General features: G+C 44.8%; 1 protein-coding gene across 1 annotated transcript in view; it reads right to left on the reverse strand.

Moving 5' to 3' along the window:
• LOC119379367 (rho-related BTB domain-containing protein 1) overlaps positions 1-13,788 on the reverse strand; it is a 169,994-nt gene that overhangs the window by 15,655 nt on the left and 140,551 nt on the right. Inside the window, exon 12 of the mRNA XM_037648676.2 lies at positions 11,942-12,358. Within this exon, the coding sequence (XP_037504604.2) occupies positions 11,942-12,358 (417 nt within the window). The remainder of the gene's footprint in view (positions 1-11,941; positions 12,359-13,788) is intronic.

Genomic DNA, 13,788 nt, shown 5'->3' on the forward strand with positions numbered 1-13,788 from the left:
TTCCCACACGTGAATGTGTGGCAAAGGCCAAGCCAAGAAATTAAGAACACAGAGTAGGAAAAATTTTGAAAAAAATTCGAAATTTGGTTTTTTGCTTTTTTGGAATGATAAGGCCTTCCTTAATATTATCCAGTGCTCCACGCATTTTTGCGTGCTTTGATTGAGCCAAAAGGACCAGGTTTTCGAGACCAACTGATGAGCAGCCAAGCCCCCTTTTCTCAGACCGTGCACAAGCTGAGCTTTCTGCCTCAAGTGAACTTCTAAAAAATCGAGACTGGTAGTTTCTCTGCGCTTAGCAGGTTTATAAATAGTATTCTGGCTACTTAAAGGCACATGGTGCAGTTTTTTTGAACATGTATGGCATTTACTGAGTTCACTTGCCTTGTGTGTGTGAGACCCGCAGAGAGGTGGGGTTCTGTGCATTTATTTTGAGTTTAGTTGCGCCCTTGTTGATATTGTTATGGGGGCAAAAGATATTCTCGTGTTGAAAATCAAACAAACTGTTTAGAAAGCACAATATAATTGGAAATCGACACTCTTCGGCTACTAACAGAAACGAGACTGGGAGCACTCATGTGATCACTTCAGCAGGTAAGCTTTGTCCTCATTCCGCATCGCCGCAGGGACAAAATATTACCTGTAGTGACAATGGCTACGCTTAGATTTATGTGGATCTTCTACAAACCGTGATTACGAGTAACTGTGTCTGCACAGAATGTGGAGGAACCATGGCACTCGTAGAAAACACACTAGATCGTGTTCTTTGGGATGGAAACCCCCAGAACTGCCACAATTGAAACCGTTTTAACTTTTAACAAGGCCTACATGGCCAGAATAAACTTTCTCAAGGCCATTTGGCATATCACCGAGGCACAACACTGCGATATGCTTGGACGAGATCGACCGGCATCGACAGTATTTGGCCAATAGAGAGACAGAAGATATGACAAAGCAAGCCAGGAAACCAAGAAAACAAGGAAAGATGTGAAAAGCTGATTCATGCGATGGCACGTTGCTATTGATTAAGTTGTTCAGTACATCTTCTTTCTGAACAAAACATGAAATAAACTTGTTTTTCCTCTTTAGCTCTCAATATCTCGAAATCAATTTTTTTTGTCACATTTGCCCCATTATCAAAACAACTTGAAAGATCAGAAGGCTGATTTTTAATCGGAATAAACCAAACATCGATACCAAGCTACTGAACTAGAACAGTGTACAAATGTGGAATAGTTTACATTTTTTTGGCACTTTTATTTTAAAAAAATTGCAAAAATGTCAACAGTTGAAATAATATGGTAATTCTAGTTCCATTGCAAGAAGAGATGCAGACGAATAAGATGAAACAAACCGGAATGCTTTACATGTAGTAGTTTCTGAGAAAATGGGTCTTAAAGAAGCCTTAAAATAGATGGGAGGTATAGGGCCTACCCTGTGCCCTTAACTGGGCAGTAGTTACTGCTGTGTGTGTGTCTATTCAAAAATCATCACAACTGCCCGATGTGTTGCATGGAGGCTGTGAGTTTGGCTCATGCCCAGCGTGGACAAGTTGCTTTCGTTCACTTATGTTTATGAATTGTTATGGTCATGAAGGTGTTAATAATGTTAAAGGGCCCCTAAAGCATCCAGAGATCAAACTTTTGTTGTGGTGCTACAGTTGTGCTGAGTCTACAACAAACACGTAGCCACAAGAATTTTAGAAACGGTGCTGTAATAGCAGAACTGCACGCGTCTGATGACCCTCGCTTGTTTCACTCTTTCCTTCCCTACGCTCCGTTCATTGGCTTATCTCTCCTCCTTGCCGAGTGTTCTTCCTTGCCTTGCCAGTATTCCCAGCGTCACAACTAACGAATACTGGAATACTGAAAGACCCAAAGAGGAGCATGGGATTTTTTTTTTTTTTTTGCATGCCTGCAGCGCGAATCGCTGCCGTGTTTGCTGCCGTTGATCGTGACAGCATTCTGAACTCGATGCGTGTGTTTATTTGAAATGTAAAAAAATATCGAAGTGGCTTTAGGGGCCCTTTAAGTGTTACCTGTAAATAATTCAACGTTCCAAATAAAAAATTAAAAGCACAAATGAGACATACTTTTTTCAAAAGCAAGTTACTCTGAGTGAACAAATACAGTCGAACACGGATATATCGAACCCACATATATCGAATTTTCGGCTATATCGAACTCTTAAATTATCCCCCTGAAAATCCTTTGTAAAAGTATAGAAATTCGCAAGTCTATATCGAATGGTATTTTTACCTGTCATCGGATATATCGAAAGCCGCGCGAGCTGGAAGGCGCGCTTCGGCACTCGCTGAGCCCCGCGACTTTCACGGCACCGCGCCTCAGCCGACACCCTAAACGCTCGAAAAACGTGAGGGTGAGAGGGCTCGGACTGTACTCCTGCTGGGCGCGTTCTCCAACTTTAGAACGGCTTCTTTTTTTTTTTTTTTTCTTTTTTTCTCTCTTGACATTGTAGCTGCGGTCGCAGGGACCAAGGGCAGGGTTCCGTTTGGTGTCACAGAAGTCTGTTGCCAGACTCGGGGGTCAGTTCTGTGGCATGCCCGTGTCACTGGGGCACCAGTAACCCACGTGCCGCTTCACACTTCTCAGTATTTTGCCAGCGTCCATGGTGTGCCCAAAGTCTGGCAACAGACTTCTGTGACACCAAACGGAACCCTGCCGGGATCCAGGATGCTCAGGCCGACAGCTCAAGTGGCGGCGAAGATCGTCTGGACGAGGTGGCGGCTACACGAGCGTACTCCGCCGCTGAAGTGGCGGCAGCGTTCGGCTCAATTCGGCGTTTTTGCGGTAACATGGAGTGAACCGGGCTGTCGCACCTGGACAGCCTCGATAAAATCGAGGCCAGCATCTTCAACTTCATTTCGAAGACGAAGAAGCAGGCCAAGATAAGCAATTTTTTTTCATGCAAAAACATTCTGTTGCATCGTGTATGTGGAATTAGTTGTCATTCTTGAATGCGCCGATTGTAGGTGATCGTCCACCACTGGTAAGGTCTCGGGGCCTGTATTCTTTTTATATTGAATTTTTCATACATCGAAGTAATTCGCGATCCCCTTCGAGTTCGTTATATCCGTGTTCGACTGTACAATAATAACTAAAAAATAGAGGTGTGCGAATATTCGAATTTCGAATAATTTTCGAATAGTGTTTGCTATTCGATTCGATTCGCACTGGAATTTTTACTATTCGAACTATTCAAACTTCCCAAAAACAAATACAGTCAACGTCCGATTAAAAGTGATCCCTTCAAATTTGCAATATGCTTCACCTCATTACACGCTAGTATTGTGGCAAAGCTGCCTTTCAAGCTCCGTTACGGTCGAACTTTGCTAATACCCTTGTCACACGGGTAAGCTTAACCGCTGTTATACCAAACTGCAGTTAGCGGACGTAACAGCAGTTACCGTAAACCAGACAGAGGCGCTGTCACACGTTTGCAGCGCTTCCAAGCGTTCTTTAGTTGATACATGGCTGCGTTCGTGCAACACCGCTATAACACAGCCTTGTACAGGGCTTCACGCTAGATTATGGACGCGTCAGCAGCGTGTTTTGATGCGCGTCTATCAAATAGCGTGAAACCTTGCTCTATGAACGAACGCAGCCGTGCATCAATCTCTCGAAATGCACACGAGATTTTTGCAGCAAGGACAACTTGTACCTCAAAGCCGGTAATTTATCTTCCCATATGTGTACCAACGCCTTCGTCGCTTTTGGCTCGACATTTCGCTGGCAGCCGAGCTCGCGTCCGACATGGGGGCCGCCATGTTGTCAGTTTACGGCACTAACAGGGGTTGCCTACCTCCGTTTACGAAAACGGTCGTTAGCGCATTAGCTGCGGTTAGGGTTGTCGTGTGACAAGGTACAACAGCCGTTAGACTTAACGGCCGTCGTACTTAACTGTGGTTAGGCTACGCGTGTGACAAGGGTATAAGACACAGTCAACGTCCGATTGAAAGTGGTCCCTAGATTTTCAATATGCTTCACCTCATTACACCCCGGTATTGCGGCAAACCTGCCTTTCAAGCTTCGTTAAGGTCGAACTTTCCCAGGACACAGCGTCCGATTAGAAGTGGTCCCTAAAGTTTCAATATGCTTCACCTCATCACAGCCCGATATTGCGGCAAAGCTGCCTTTCAAGCCTGGTTACGGTCGAACTTTGCCAAGACAAAGACAACGTCTGATTGGAAGTGGTCCCTAAATTTTCAATATGCCTCACCTCATCACACCCCGGTATTGCGGCAAAGCTGCCTTTCAAGCTCTGCTACGGTCGCAAATTTACTAACTATAGAAAACGCTGGTTCCAACATGGAGATGAAAGATGTGGCAGAGGTGGGGGCTCAATTAATGCTTTCCTGGACCTGAAATTTGGCCAGGAATTCCGAAAAATCGGAAGCCGAAGCTTTTTAGCATCCAGAATTTCAGATGTTCTTATATATCAACGTCTACGAGACAGATTTGGAACTCCGGACTTGAAATGAGCACACCCTTGTCCGCCACATCAGTTGGGCTTCCACAGAAGTTGAAAGAGGAGAAGAGGCTGAGGAAATGGCATCTTTGCCTTTCACGTGTAAAGTGTTGTCGGCAACACTTTGGTTGCACCAAATCGTGTACATAAATAGAATTCGGCCTCTACATTGCTTCATTCTTGATAAGACAACTATGAAACACCACCCCACTAGTGCTTCATAAACCTAGCGAAAAGAAACACTTTCATGTTGCTATCTTATAAGAATATGCATAGGAATCCTTTCTAACTTTTTTTTATCTGCAATATCACTTCGAAGTATTCGAAAAATATTCTAGAATTATTCGAGAAATATTCGAAAAATATTCTATTCGATTCGCACTCACACTTCAATATTCGAATTCGCTTCGCACCCAAAATTTTGCTATTCACACAGCTCTACTAAAAAAGGCAATTTACTGTTAACAGGAATTTATACTTTACTTAACAGTTCCACTGAAAAGAATTGTCTCCCTTAGGCATCACTTTCCTTTAATAATTCGGAACAAAAGGCTCTGAGAATGAGGACCAAATACAGAAATGTTTATTTCGTGCAGACACACACTGTGATGCTAGAGGTTTTGAAAGAACAAAAAAGATATCTAACTAGTTCTTGCAAAAACAAAAGCTATGACATATTTAAAAAATGCAGATAGGTCGTATATGACAGACTGCTTTGTTCTGGCATGAATCTTGTGTAAGCAGTCACACGGCTAAAAATCATTTCACTGGCTCTCTCTATTCCCATAACTTTCGCAGTTTGCCTAGTTATGGTGAGAGGGAGTACATATAATGAAGGACATAGGCGGAGAGTTTTTATCTTACTGGAGGGGGCGGGGGCACGACCTGCTCTTCCACAGTTCTGTCTCACTCTCCCCACGCGTATATATATATATATATATATATATATATATATAAATATATATATATATATATATATGGATAAAGAGAACTACTTCTGGCTAGGCTACCGTAATAAAAATTGTGAAAAACTTCGTACTACAATATAGGAAACAAAACAAATATTTATTTTATCCCGACAGTTTCGGCTAGTGGTCCAGCCTTCTTCGGAGGATGTAATTGAAATGACACAGCCATGGCCCAACCCGCTGCATAAGGGCCGCCCACCCAGTTTGGGGGCCAAACGACACTTTCAAAAAAAGAAAAAGAAAACGCGAAAAGAGAGAAAAAAAAGAGAGAAAGAAAGAGAAATAACGAAGGAAGCAACAGCAACAGTTGCTTTGCTGGGGTGTTCGTCAGCGGCTGCAAAACAAGAGAGAGGAAGAACAACGGGAGGAAAGACGGAAATCCGCCGGAGGCGGGCGAGGCGGTTGGGTCATGCCCCTGTTATCTTCGTAGGGTAGACAAAAAGCGGCTTGAGCAAACGACCAAGGAAAAGGAAAAAAGAGAAGTGTCGCTTCTACACATCACACACATGGCGTCCAAGCTCAGACTGTTCGGATGTTAGCTCGCGGCGCCGGGCTGTACGCACACAAGAAGAGACACATACGACCCGCTCCAGCTTTGTGAAAACTCTGGCAACGATACAAGGCTAAGAGTAGCCCCCCCCACCTCTTTCATGCAAAGAAATAAAAAAAAGAAGAAAAAAGAAAAAAAAGAAGAGAAAAACGAAGAAAGAGCACGAGACGGTTGATGCATGTGGCACCGATTGAGTATATTTTCACGCTCTCGATCGTTTACTTTGCGTCCCGTGTGTCTGAACGCACGTGTGTATAAATAAATAAATAAATTAATTAATTAATTCCCTTTCTGGGTGCTACGATTGGTCACGGAGGCACGTCAGTCGCCTAGGGCTCTCGTTGATTCCGTGGGAGAGTGATTTGAACTTGTTTATGAAATATGACTCCCGCTGTTCGCGCTCCCGTGTGTTCTGGAAGCTGGATTGTAGAAGTATAACACTTATGTGCTCAAAAGAGTGACCAGACAGATTAATGTGTTTGGAGAACGGCAAATTAGGGAGGCCTTTCACGTGTGCCCTGTGGTTGTTAAAACCTAAACGGAACGTGGTTTCTGTCTGCCCAACATATTCCTGCTTGCACACTTCACAGCAAATTTTGTATACCACATTGCACGAGTCGCGATTAAGGTCGTCTTTAATTTTATACTCAAAGTCCGAATAGGAGGCTTCTGCCGTATTTGTGGTCACCATGTGTTTGCACACTCTGCAGCGAGGTTTCCCACATGGTCTACAGCCCTGATGGTGGTCGGATTTGTGCGTTTTCACCCTGACCAGCAAGTCTCTCAGGTTTTTATTTCTTCGGTAAACCACCTTGGGTGGGGTTTGAAATATGGTAGGGAGTCGACTACTCTGTTTAAGTATGTTGAAGTGGCGGCTTAATATAGAGTTTACCCGAGGAGCTGCGGCGGAGTACGTGAGGATTAAATTTGCCCCTGACGTTCTATCTTTGTTTCCATCTTTTTCTTCCATTGTGGCCCCTCGGTCCAGAGAGCGAGCGCGCTCAATTTCGATTTTTTCTCGGTACTTTTGACGCAAGAATGCTGCTCTCAGTTCCTGTGCGTGGGTATCAAATTGTGTAATTTCAGAGCAAATTCTTCTGTATCTGTGGGCCACCTGTTTTACAGTGGTGGGGGTGACTACTGTGGAAATGCAGATATTGTTAGCGGTCAGTTGGCTTTATATATAGGGAAGTGGAGATGCTGGTGCCACTGACCGATGCAGTGACATCCAGGAAATGAACACTCTCCTGCGAGCAACGTTACTAGAACAAACTCAGTTTCAAAGCTCCGTATCCCGGCCAGCGGAGGAGGGTGGTCCGAACGGCGGTCGCGAGAACTAGCGGCGCTGCAGTTCCGTCTTGCGCCACTATCAGCGCGTCTGCTGCCACGGCATAACGCTGCGGTCCGCCGCGCAGTTGCTCGCGGCAATTGTGCGGCAACTTTCTTATTGTACTAGTTAGGTGGATACTTAGGTGGATATGCATAAGGTCGTCTGTATGCATTGGCCCGCGTGTGTTCTTCATGGATTGGCTAAGAATCGACGTTCGGTCTATATTGCCAGGCCCACTTGTTTTATTTTGATGTATTCGGGTTTGACCAGCAAGGACGGTTAACAACGCTCGACGCTGTCCGCGAAGCAGTGTTCGAGAAGCTTCGCGATTGTAGTAGATCGTTTTGGTAAGATTGCGCGCCGCACGCGAATGTTCCAGCTTTGTCGAGAGATAACGCCGCCACCAGGGATATCGCTGGAAAGTTCGATAGCGCCTGTATAAAAGCCGACGCGCTAGACCGCTTGTCAGTTGATCGACGGTTGACGCTCTTTTCGCTGCTATCAGTGTATTGCTGCAGTTTGACTTTGTTTCCCGGCCACTAATTCGGCCAAATAAAGAGTTTCATCTCGGACCTGCTGACTGCTGCCTTCGTCGACGTCACAACCCTGTGACAATATTTGAGCTGTCTACATTGCGCTTAACTTCCAAGCATAGGAGTTTCTAAGCGAATGAGGGTTTTCAGCGTAATTTTTATAACTACCACTACAATTTTAGCTGCTGCCGTCTTATCTAGACCACGAACAACCCAACACGTTTGTAAAAGCCTTTATAGTATACAAAGAAGCGTACTTACTCGAGATACAAAAACGTTCTAGAAAAAGTGTACCCATGTTGTCTACAATTTATTGAAAAAAACTTTCTCGAAAAACATCACCAATGCTTTGCAATGTTTACAAGACACGTTTTCGCGACGGTTAAAGGGATACTGACCCAAAATCGGAAAATTTTACGAGAACTCGGTAAATGAGATCTCAGTGTGCGATTACATCGAATAGACGTCGTCTCTGAGCAATTTTTTCAGCGGATAGTTGTATTTTCGGTGTCTCACCTTTCTACGTCGCAACTTATACGTTGCCTTAAACAAATCGAACAGATCGGCCGTCATGTGAGCACCGAGCAGTTATTCGCGCGTACTCTGTCGCTAGAAGAGTCATCAGTATTCAACTTCAGTTTTTCAACGTCACCGAGCAGATATTCCATGCCCGAAGCACTTCTTACACTGTACGACAGCCGTTTGCGTTTCGTGCTGCAGGCGTTCACTATGCAGTTAAACTGCTCGTCAACTACAATTATCTTTCGCAGAACTAAGTCTCCGTTTCCGAGGCAAAGTGTGGGATTGGGCTAGTTGGTATTCCATTATTAAACTGCTCAGCGCAAAAAAATTTGACACGGTATACATAGAAAAGACAAGGACCAGCGCTGGTCCTCGTCTTTTCTATGTGTACCGTGTCAAATTTTTGCGCTGAGCAGCCCGTTCTCGAGCCGGCGAGTGTAAAATATTCCGCACATCTTGTTCGATACCTCGTCATAAAATCTCTCGAAAATCCACTGCCTTGAAGGCATAGCGACAGCTGACAACTCATCGAATGTCAGTGTGATGCAACTCTCAGTCTCGGTAACGTATATAGGTAATCGCCTGCCTTTCGTTTTGCTGTTCTATTTCTGGCGGCTCCACCAAACTGGGCACTGGGCTTTCGCGGGACGCCGTGCGGTTTGGGGGGGATTTGCGCCTAAACCCCGAACATTTTGGCTTTGAAATGTGGGGTGGAAGTGCTGGGAACAAGCGCAGCACGGCACCGGGCGCGAGTTCCCACTTTCCACGTGGGATCAAAACTTCTTGTCCCGCAACGACACGACGATAGTGCTTTACAATGTCGTCACTCTCAAAATGAACGCCACAGACCTTGCATTTCGCAGTAACCTTCCTATCTTTGCGATGCAAAGCTTGAATGGCGTAGGGTGTTTTGGAGGTCCGAAGAAGTGTCGTGAAGCGGAGTCGTCGTTGCGGTAGCCGCTCTTGCAGCCCGGCGCAAAGCAAGTCGGCATACCACACCGTGAATCTGTTCGCCCTCGTTACGCTTCGTACATCATGCACGTGTCTTCGCACAAGACGCTAAGCCTGGTCAAGAACAGTCGCAAAAATGATGAGCGAACAAAACGCAGACGTCGCTGTAACCCACGTGCGCTCGTACATCGGCGGCGCCGATCACAACAAGCGCCAGCCGCGGGAGCTAGACGTGACTGCAGCGCCACTAGTTCTCACGACCGCCACGTGGACCGCCTCTGCGGCGGAGCTTTTAAACTGAGTTTGTTCTAGTAACGCTGCCTGCGAGTACATGTGTGTAAATGTTATCGAAGGGTGCAGGGAGTTGAAATCAGAGATGAATTTTGAAAGGCTATGCTCACCATCAGCCCACACGAAGAATATATCACGAAGAAAACATCGGTAGAATATCGGTTTGGATGGAGAACTTTCGAGGAAGGGAATCTCTAAAGATGCCACGAAAATAGTTGCATAGTTTGGGGCCATTTTGGTTCCCATGGCAGTTCCGTTGACTTGTAGGTAATGGTTGCGGTCGAATTCAAAGTGATTATGTTCAAGGTTATGTGGAACTGTCAGGATAAAATAAATATTTGTTTTGTTTCCTATATTGTAGTACGAAGTTTTTCACAATATATATATATATATATATATATATATATATATATATATATATATATATAGAGAGAGAGAGAGAGAGAGAGAGAGAGAGAGAGTCCAATTTCGAAACTGAAGAACTTAATATAACTTTAGTCTCTTAGGTGCCGACACCGTAATATCATTATGAATATCTGTAAGTGGGAGACTCCAGATTTATTTTTCAGTTTACACAAAGACTTCGATCCACCTCGTAACTCTTGGCTCAAAGCGAAAAAGGCCGCATAGGCTGCTACTCGTTGACTGCATCACATAAAATCGATTCCCACAATGCGTGGGATCTTCCGAATATTTTTTTTATTAACAGGCTTTACTTTGTTAAAACATGCACCAGACAGGAGAGAGCGGGCTAACGCTGACACGGGAAGCTTTAATTATGCCAGTGAATTCAATTCAAGTTGGCCAAAAGTAATTCTCAGATGGTAGCAAATACCATTTGCTACCACTGCACTTTGTGCAAAGCTGCGGTGACGAATCTTTCTGCCAAATGTTGTTTTCTGGACGAGTAATTGAGTTGTTCATTGGTGAACGAACTTGTAGTAAAACCCTTTACTGATAAATCAAAAATGCGTACTATCTTTTCTCAGCACTTTTATAGGCAGGCATGTCGAAGGGTACCAATTTGTAGACAACCAAGAAATTACCCGTTTTTTATTGGCGAGTAAGTTTGTGCGAAAGCATTCACTGACTGAATGTGCCGGCCGGATTGCTTTGTATAGGTGGATAGCAAAATGACGTCTTCCGGTTCGATGCCTAGCTCTTCGCTGTTTCAAGGTGTGTGCCGTTCAGTGTAATCGGGGAAAAAACGCGTACTTTCTGCGACGCGGTTGTTACCAGTTATCTTGCCTCCTCCCCGATTACACTGAACCGCACACAACTTGAAGCAGCGAAGAGCTGAGCCTTGAAGGTTCCTTGAACCGGAAGTGCTGTAGCAGACGATGCACCGTTTTGCTATCCACCTATTCTCAGTAGCATTTTTGTGTTCTCAAAACCATTCGCTACGGGGTTCAAGACATTTAGAGCGCAGCTCTTAGGCGTCTGTTCCTGCGTTGAGCGGCGTCGTCGTTGGCGTTGGCGGCGTAACTGATAGTGCGAATGAGGACGCAAGAGAGCGAATGCGTAGTCTGTCGATAACACAAGCCACTGGCCTCTAACCTCGCTTTCTTCCCCCGTCACGCACGCTGGCCCTTCGGTTGGAGCTCGTGCGCGTGCAGGGCTGGCACGTGCACTGCGGCTGGCTTCACTTGTCGTAACGGGGCTATCAGCGCTTCGCTTGGTTCACGACACCCGCAATGCACAGAGTAGTGTGCGTAGCGCTCGAGCGCTGGCAGTTTCTGTGGCAATATGTAATGAATGTTATATTGCTACAACTGCGGATAGTCAAAACTTCAAACTCAGCTGGTGTTGCTCGAACACGAAGATGCGCTCAGAATTCGCATTAGGCAGTATCGTAATTGTCGGTGAATTTTCTTTACTTGTCATAGCTTAAGTCGTCGCTTCAGTTGTTCATCAACACAACATATTCTGCACGTACAAATCCGTTTGAGGGGCATTTTCCACTGACTGTTTTACTTGTCACTGGCCCATGAGCTGAACTTTAAAAGCCTGAAATGAAAAAGAAGCGGCTGCCAGACAGGGCAGCCAACAGGATTTTGTCAATGGACGGGGACCTAAGCCAAGATCTTAAAAATATCCTGGGCCGGTGCCAGGGGGGGGGGGGGGCTCTGCACCCCATGAGCCAGTCCAGGGGGGGGGGGGGGCGTACTCTCCACCTATGATGAAGGATGCCCCAATTCTTTCCGAGTTTACACCAAAGTTATGCATGGACATTCTTTGTGCACATTTTTAATAAATGTGCAGGTGCTGGTACGATGCTCAATCTGTTGTTTTGAATCATTTGTGTGCTTACCTGGCAAGGCTCCAGGAGTTGCAAAGCCACCTCAGAGACATCCATAACATCCTTGGAGCAACCAGCCACTTTCTGAGGGACACCACCAGCTCTCTCTGGAGAGTTGGTCAGCCTTTCGGAAGAACCAAGGGACTTCTTTGACTGTGCTTCTCCACTCCGCTCAGAGGACTCTGTGGCCTTTTTGGAAACATTCATTAAAGTAGATTCCTCCTTGGCACTTGCATGTCGGTCTGTATCACTGAGCTCTTCGACAACTCGTTCTTCTATGAGTGCCACTAGCCGTGGCAAGCAAAGCTGGTCAGCGAGCTTGATGAGCTCAAGACAGTTGCTAGCATTCACTTCACTGCACAGTGAGTCCTGGTACAGGTACGTCAACAGCTGTCGGAAGCACTTAGAGGTGACACCTGGAAAGTGCACCTGTTTTGAGGAAAAAAAGTATGTGCATCTTAACATTTATATGATATGTGTACAAGTTCCATACTTAACACACACACACACACACACCTGAAACTGTTTTGATCATTTTGTACAAACACATTAAGGAGGTAAAACAAGTCCTAAGGATTATTTCCAGATCAATTTAGGCTCTCTGCATCAAGTGTGTAATCTGTTACAAGACTTCAAACATGTGAATTGCTAGAGATCACAGTGGCTCAGCTGAAAGAATTTTCGGTTTCCCGCTTCCATTCTACGCAGTATTTATTTATTTTTTGTGTATACAAGTACCTGCAGCGCTACGAGGGCATTATTGCAGGGGGGCAACTCAAGAAGAAATGTTCACATAACAAAATATATGTATGTATACACATGTACAAAGATGAAAATATGAGCTCATTACAAAGCGGTGGACACAGCATGGAAAAATGGCAACACATACAAACGAAACAATCAACTTGAATTCAGGCACAATGTCATCAAGAAAAGAAACAAAAAAAAAACAACAGAAAAAGCAAAGGGGACAAGTAGTTTATAGCTCACGAGAGATTAGAATGTAAAAGCGATTGGAACTGGGATAATGTTTTACAATTAGATATACCCTTACGAAGTCTGTTCCAGTGCATGGAGGTGTGCAGAAAAAATGAATTTTGAAACACATTCGTGCGACAGCACGTTTCAAGTACCCTAAACTCATAATCACAACACGTACAGAGATGGTTGCCATCTTTTACCGAAAAAAAACCCCGGCCCTTTCATGAAGCGGGGGGGGGGGGGGGGGGGGGGTTAACAGGAGATTAAAATAATGTTGAACAATAGACGCTATGTCAATTCTTCAGCATGCAGTGCCATTTAATGTAACATTGCTTTCATTGAGCCAAATAAACCCAATGCACAAACAAAAGCAGCACACTCAGCTAGCCAACTAGCCTAATTGCTGACATAAAAGTACCCGTGATTGGAATGAAGCTTCGCTTATTACTCTGAATGTGCTGAACTGAAAAGGAACCACAATGCTTCGTCCATAAAAAAGCCCTTCTTTGCGTCTGAATCCAACAGGCCAGTGGCATTATAGACACAAAGGAACGTTAAAATGTGCATATGCTACAAAAATGTCGGATATTCATGTACCACACAAACGCAATAATATGCTCCATTCCAATGATCGCTAGACTTTAAGGGATCCCAGAAAGTGGTTGACTAACAGCATAAGGGTTTTGGTGATTGAAGATAAATATTTACCGTCGTAGTTGTTGAACTAACGTTTATAAAACACCCAAAAAATAAATAATCGCGATATTATGACAAAAAAAAAAAAAAAACGACCAATGGCGGCCAGTGCAGACCGCACAACTGGCCCGCCATCTGAAAAACCGGCCTGGCCGGTCTAAAACCGGACAAGTGGTAACCCT

The sequence above is a fragment of the Rhipicephalus sanguineus genome, chromosome 1 (assembly GCF_013339695.2).
Source record: "Rhipicephalus sanguineus isolate Rsan-2018 chromosome 1, BIME_Rsan_1.4, whole genome shotgun sequence".
Classification (NCBI taxonomy): domain Eukaryota; kingdom Metazoa; phylum Arthropoda; class Arachnida; order Ixodida; family Ixodidae; genus Rhipicephalus; species Rhipicephalus sanguineus.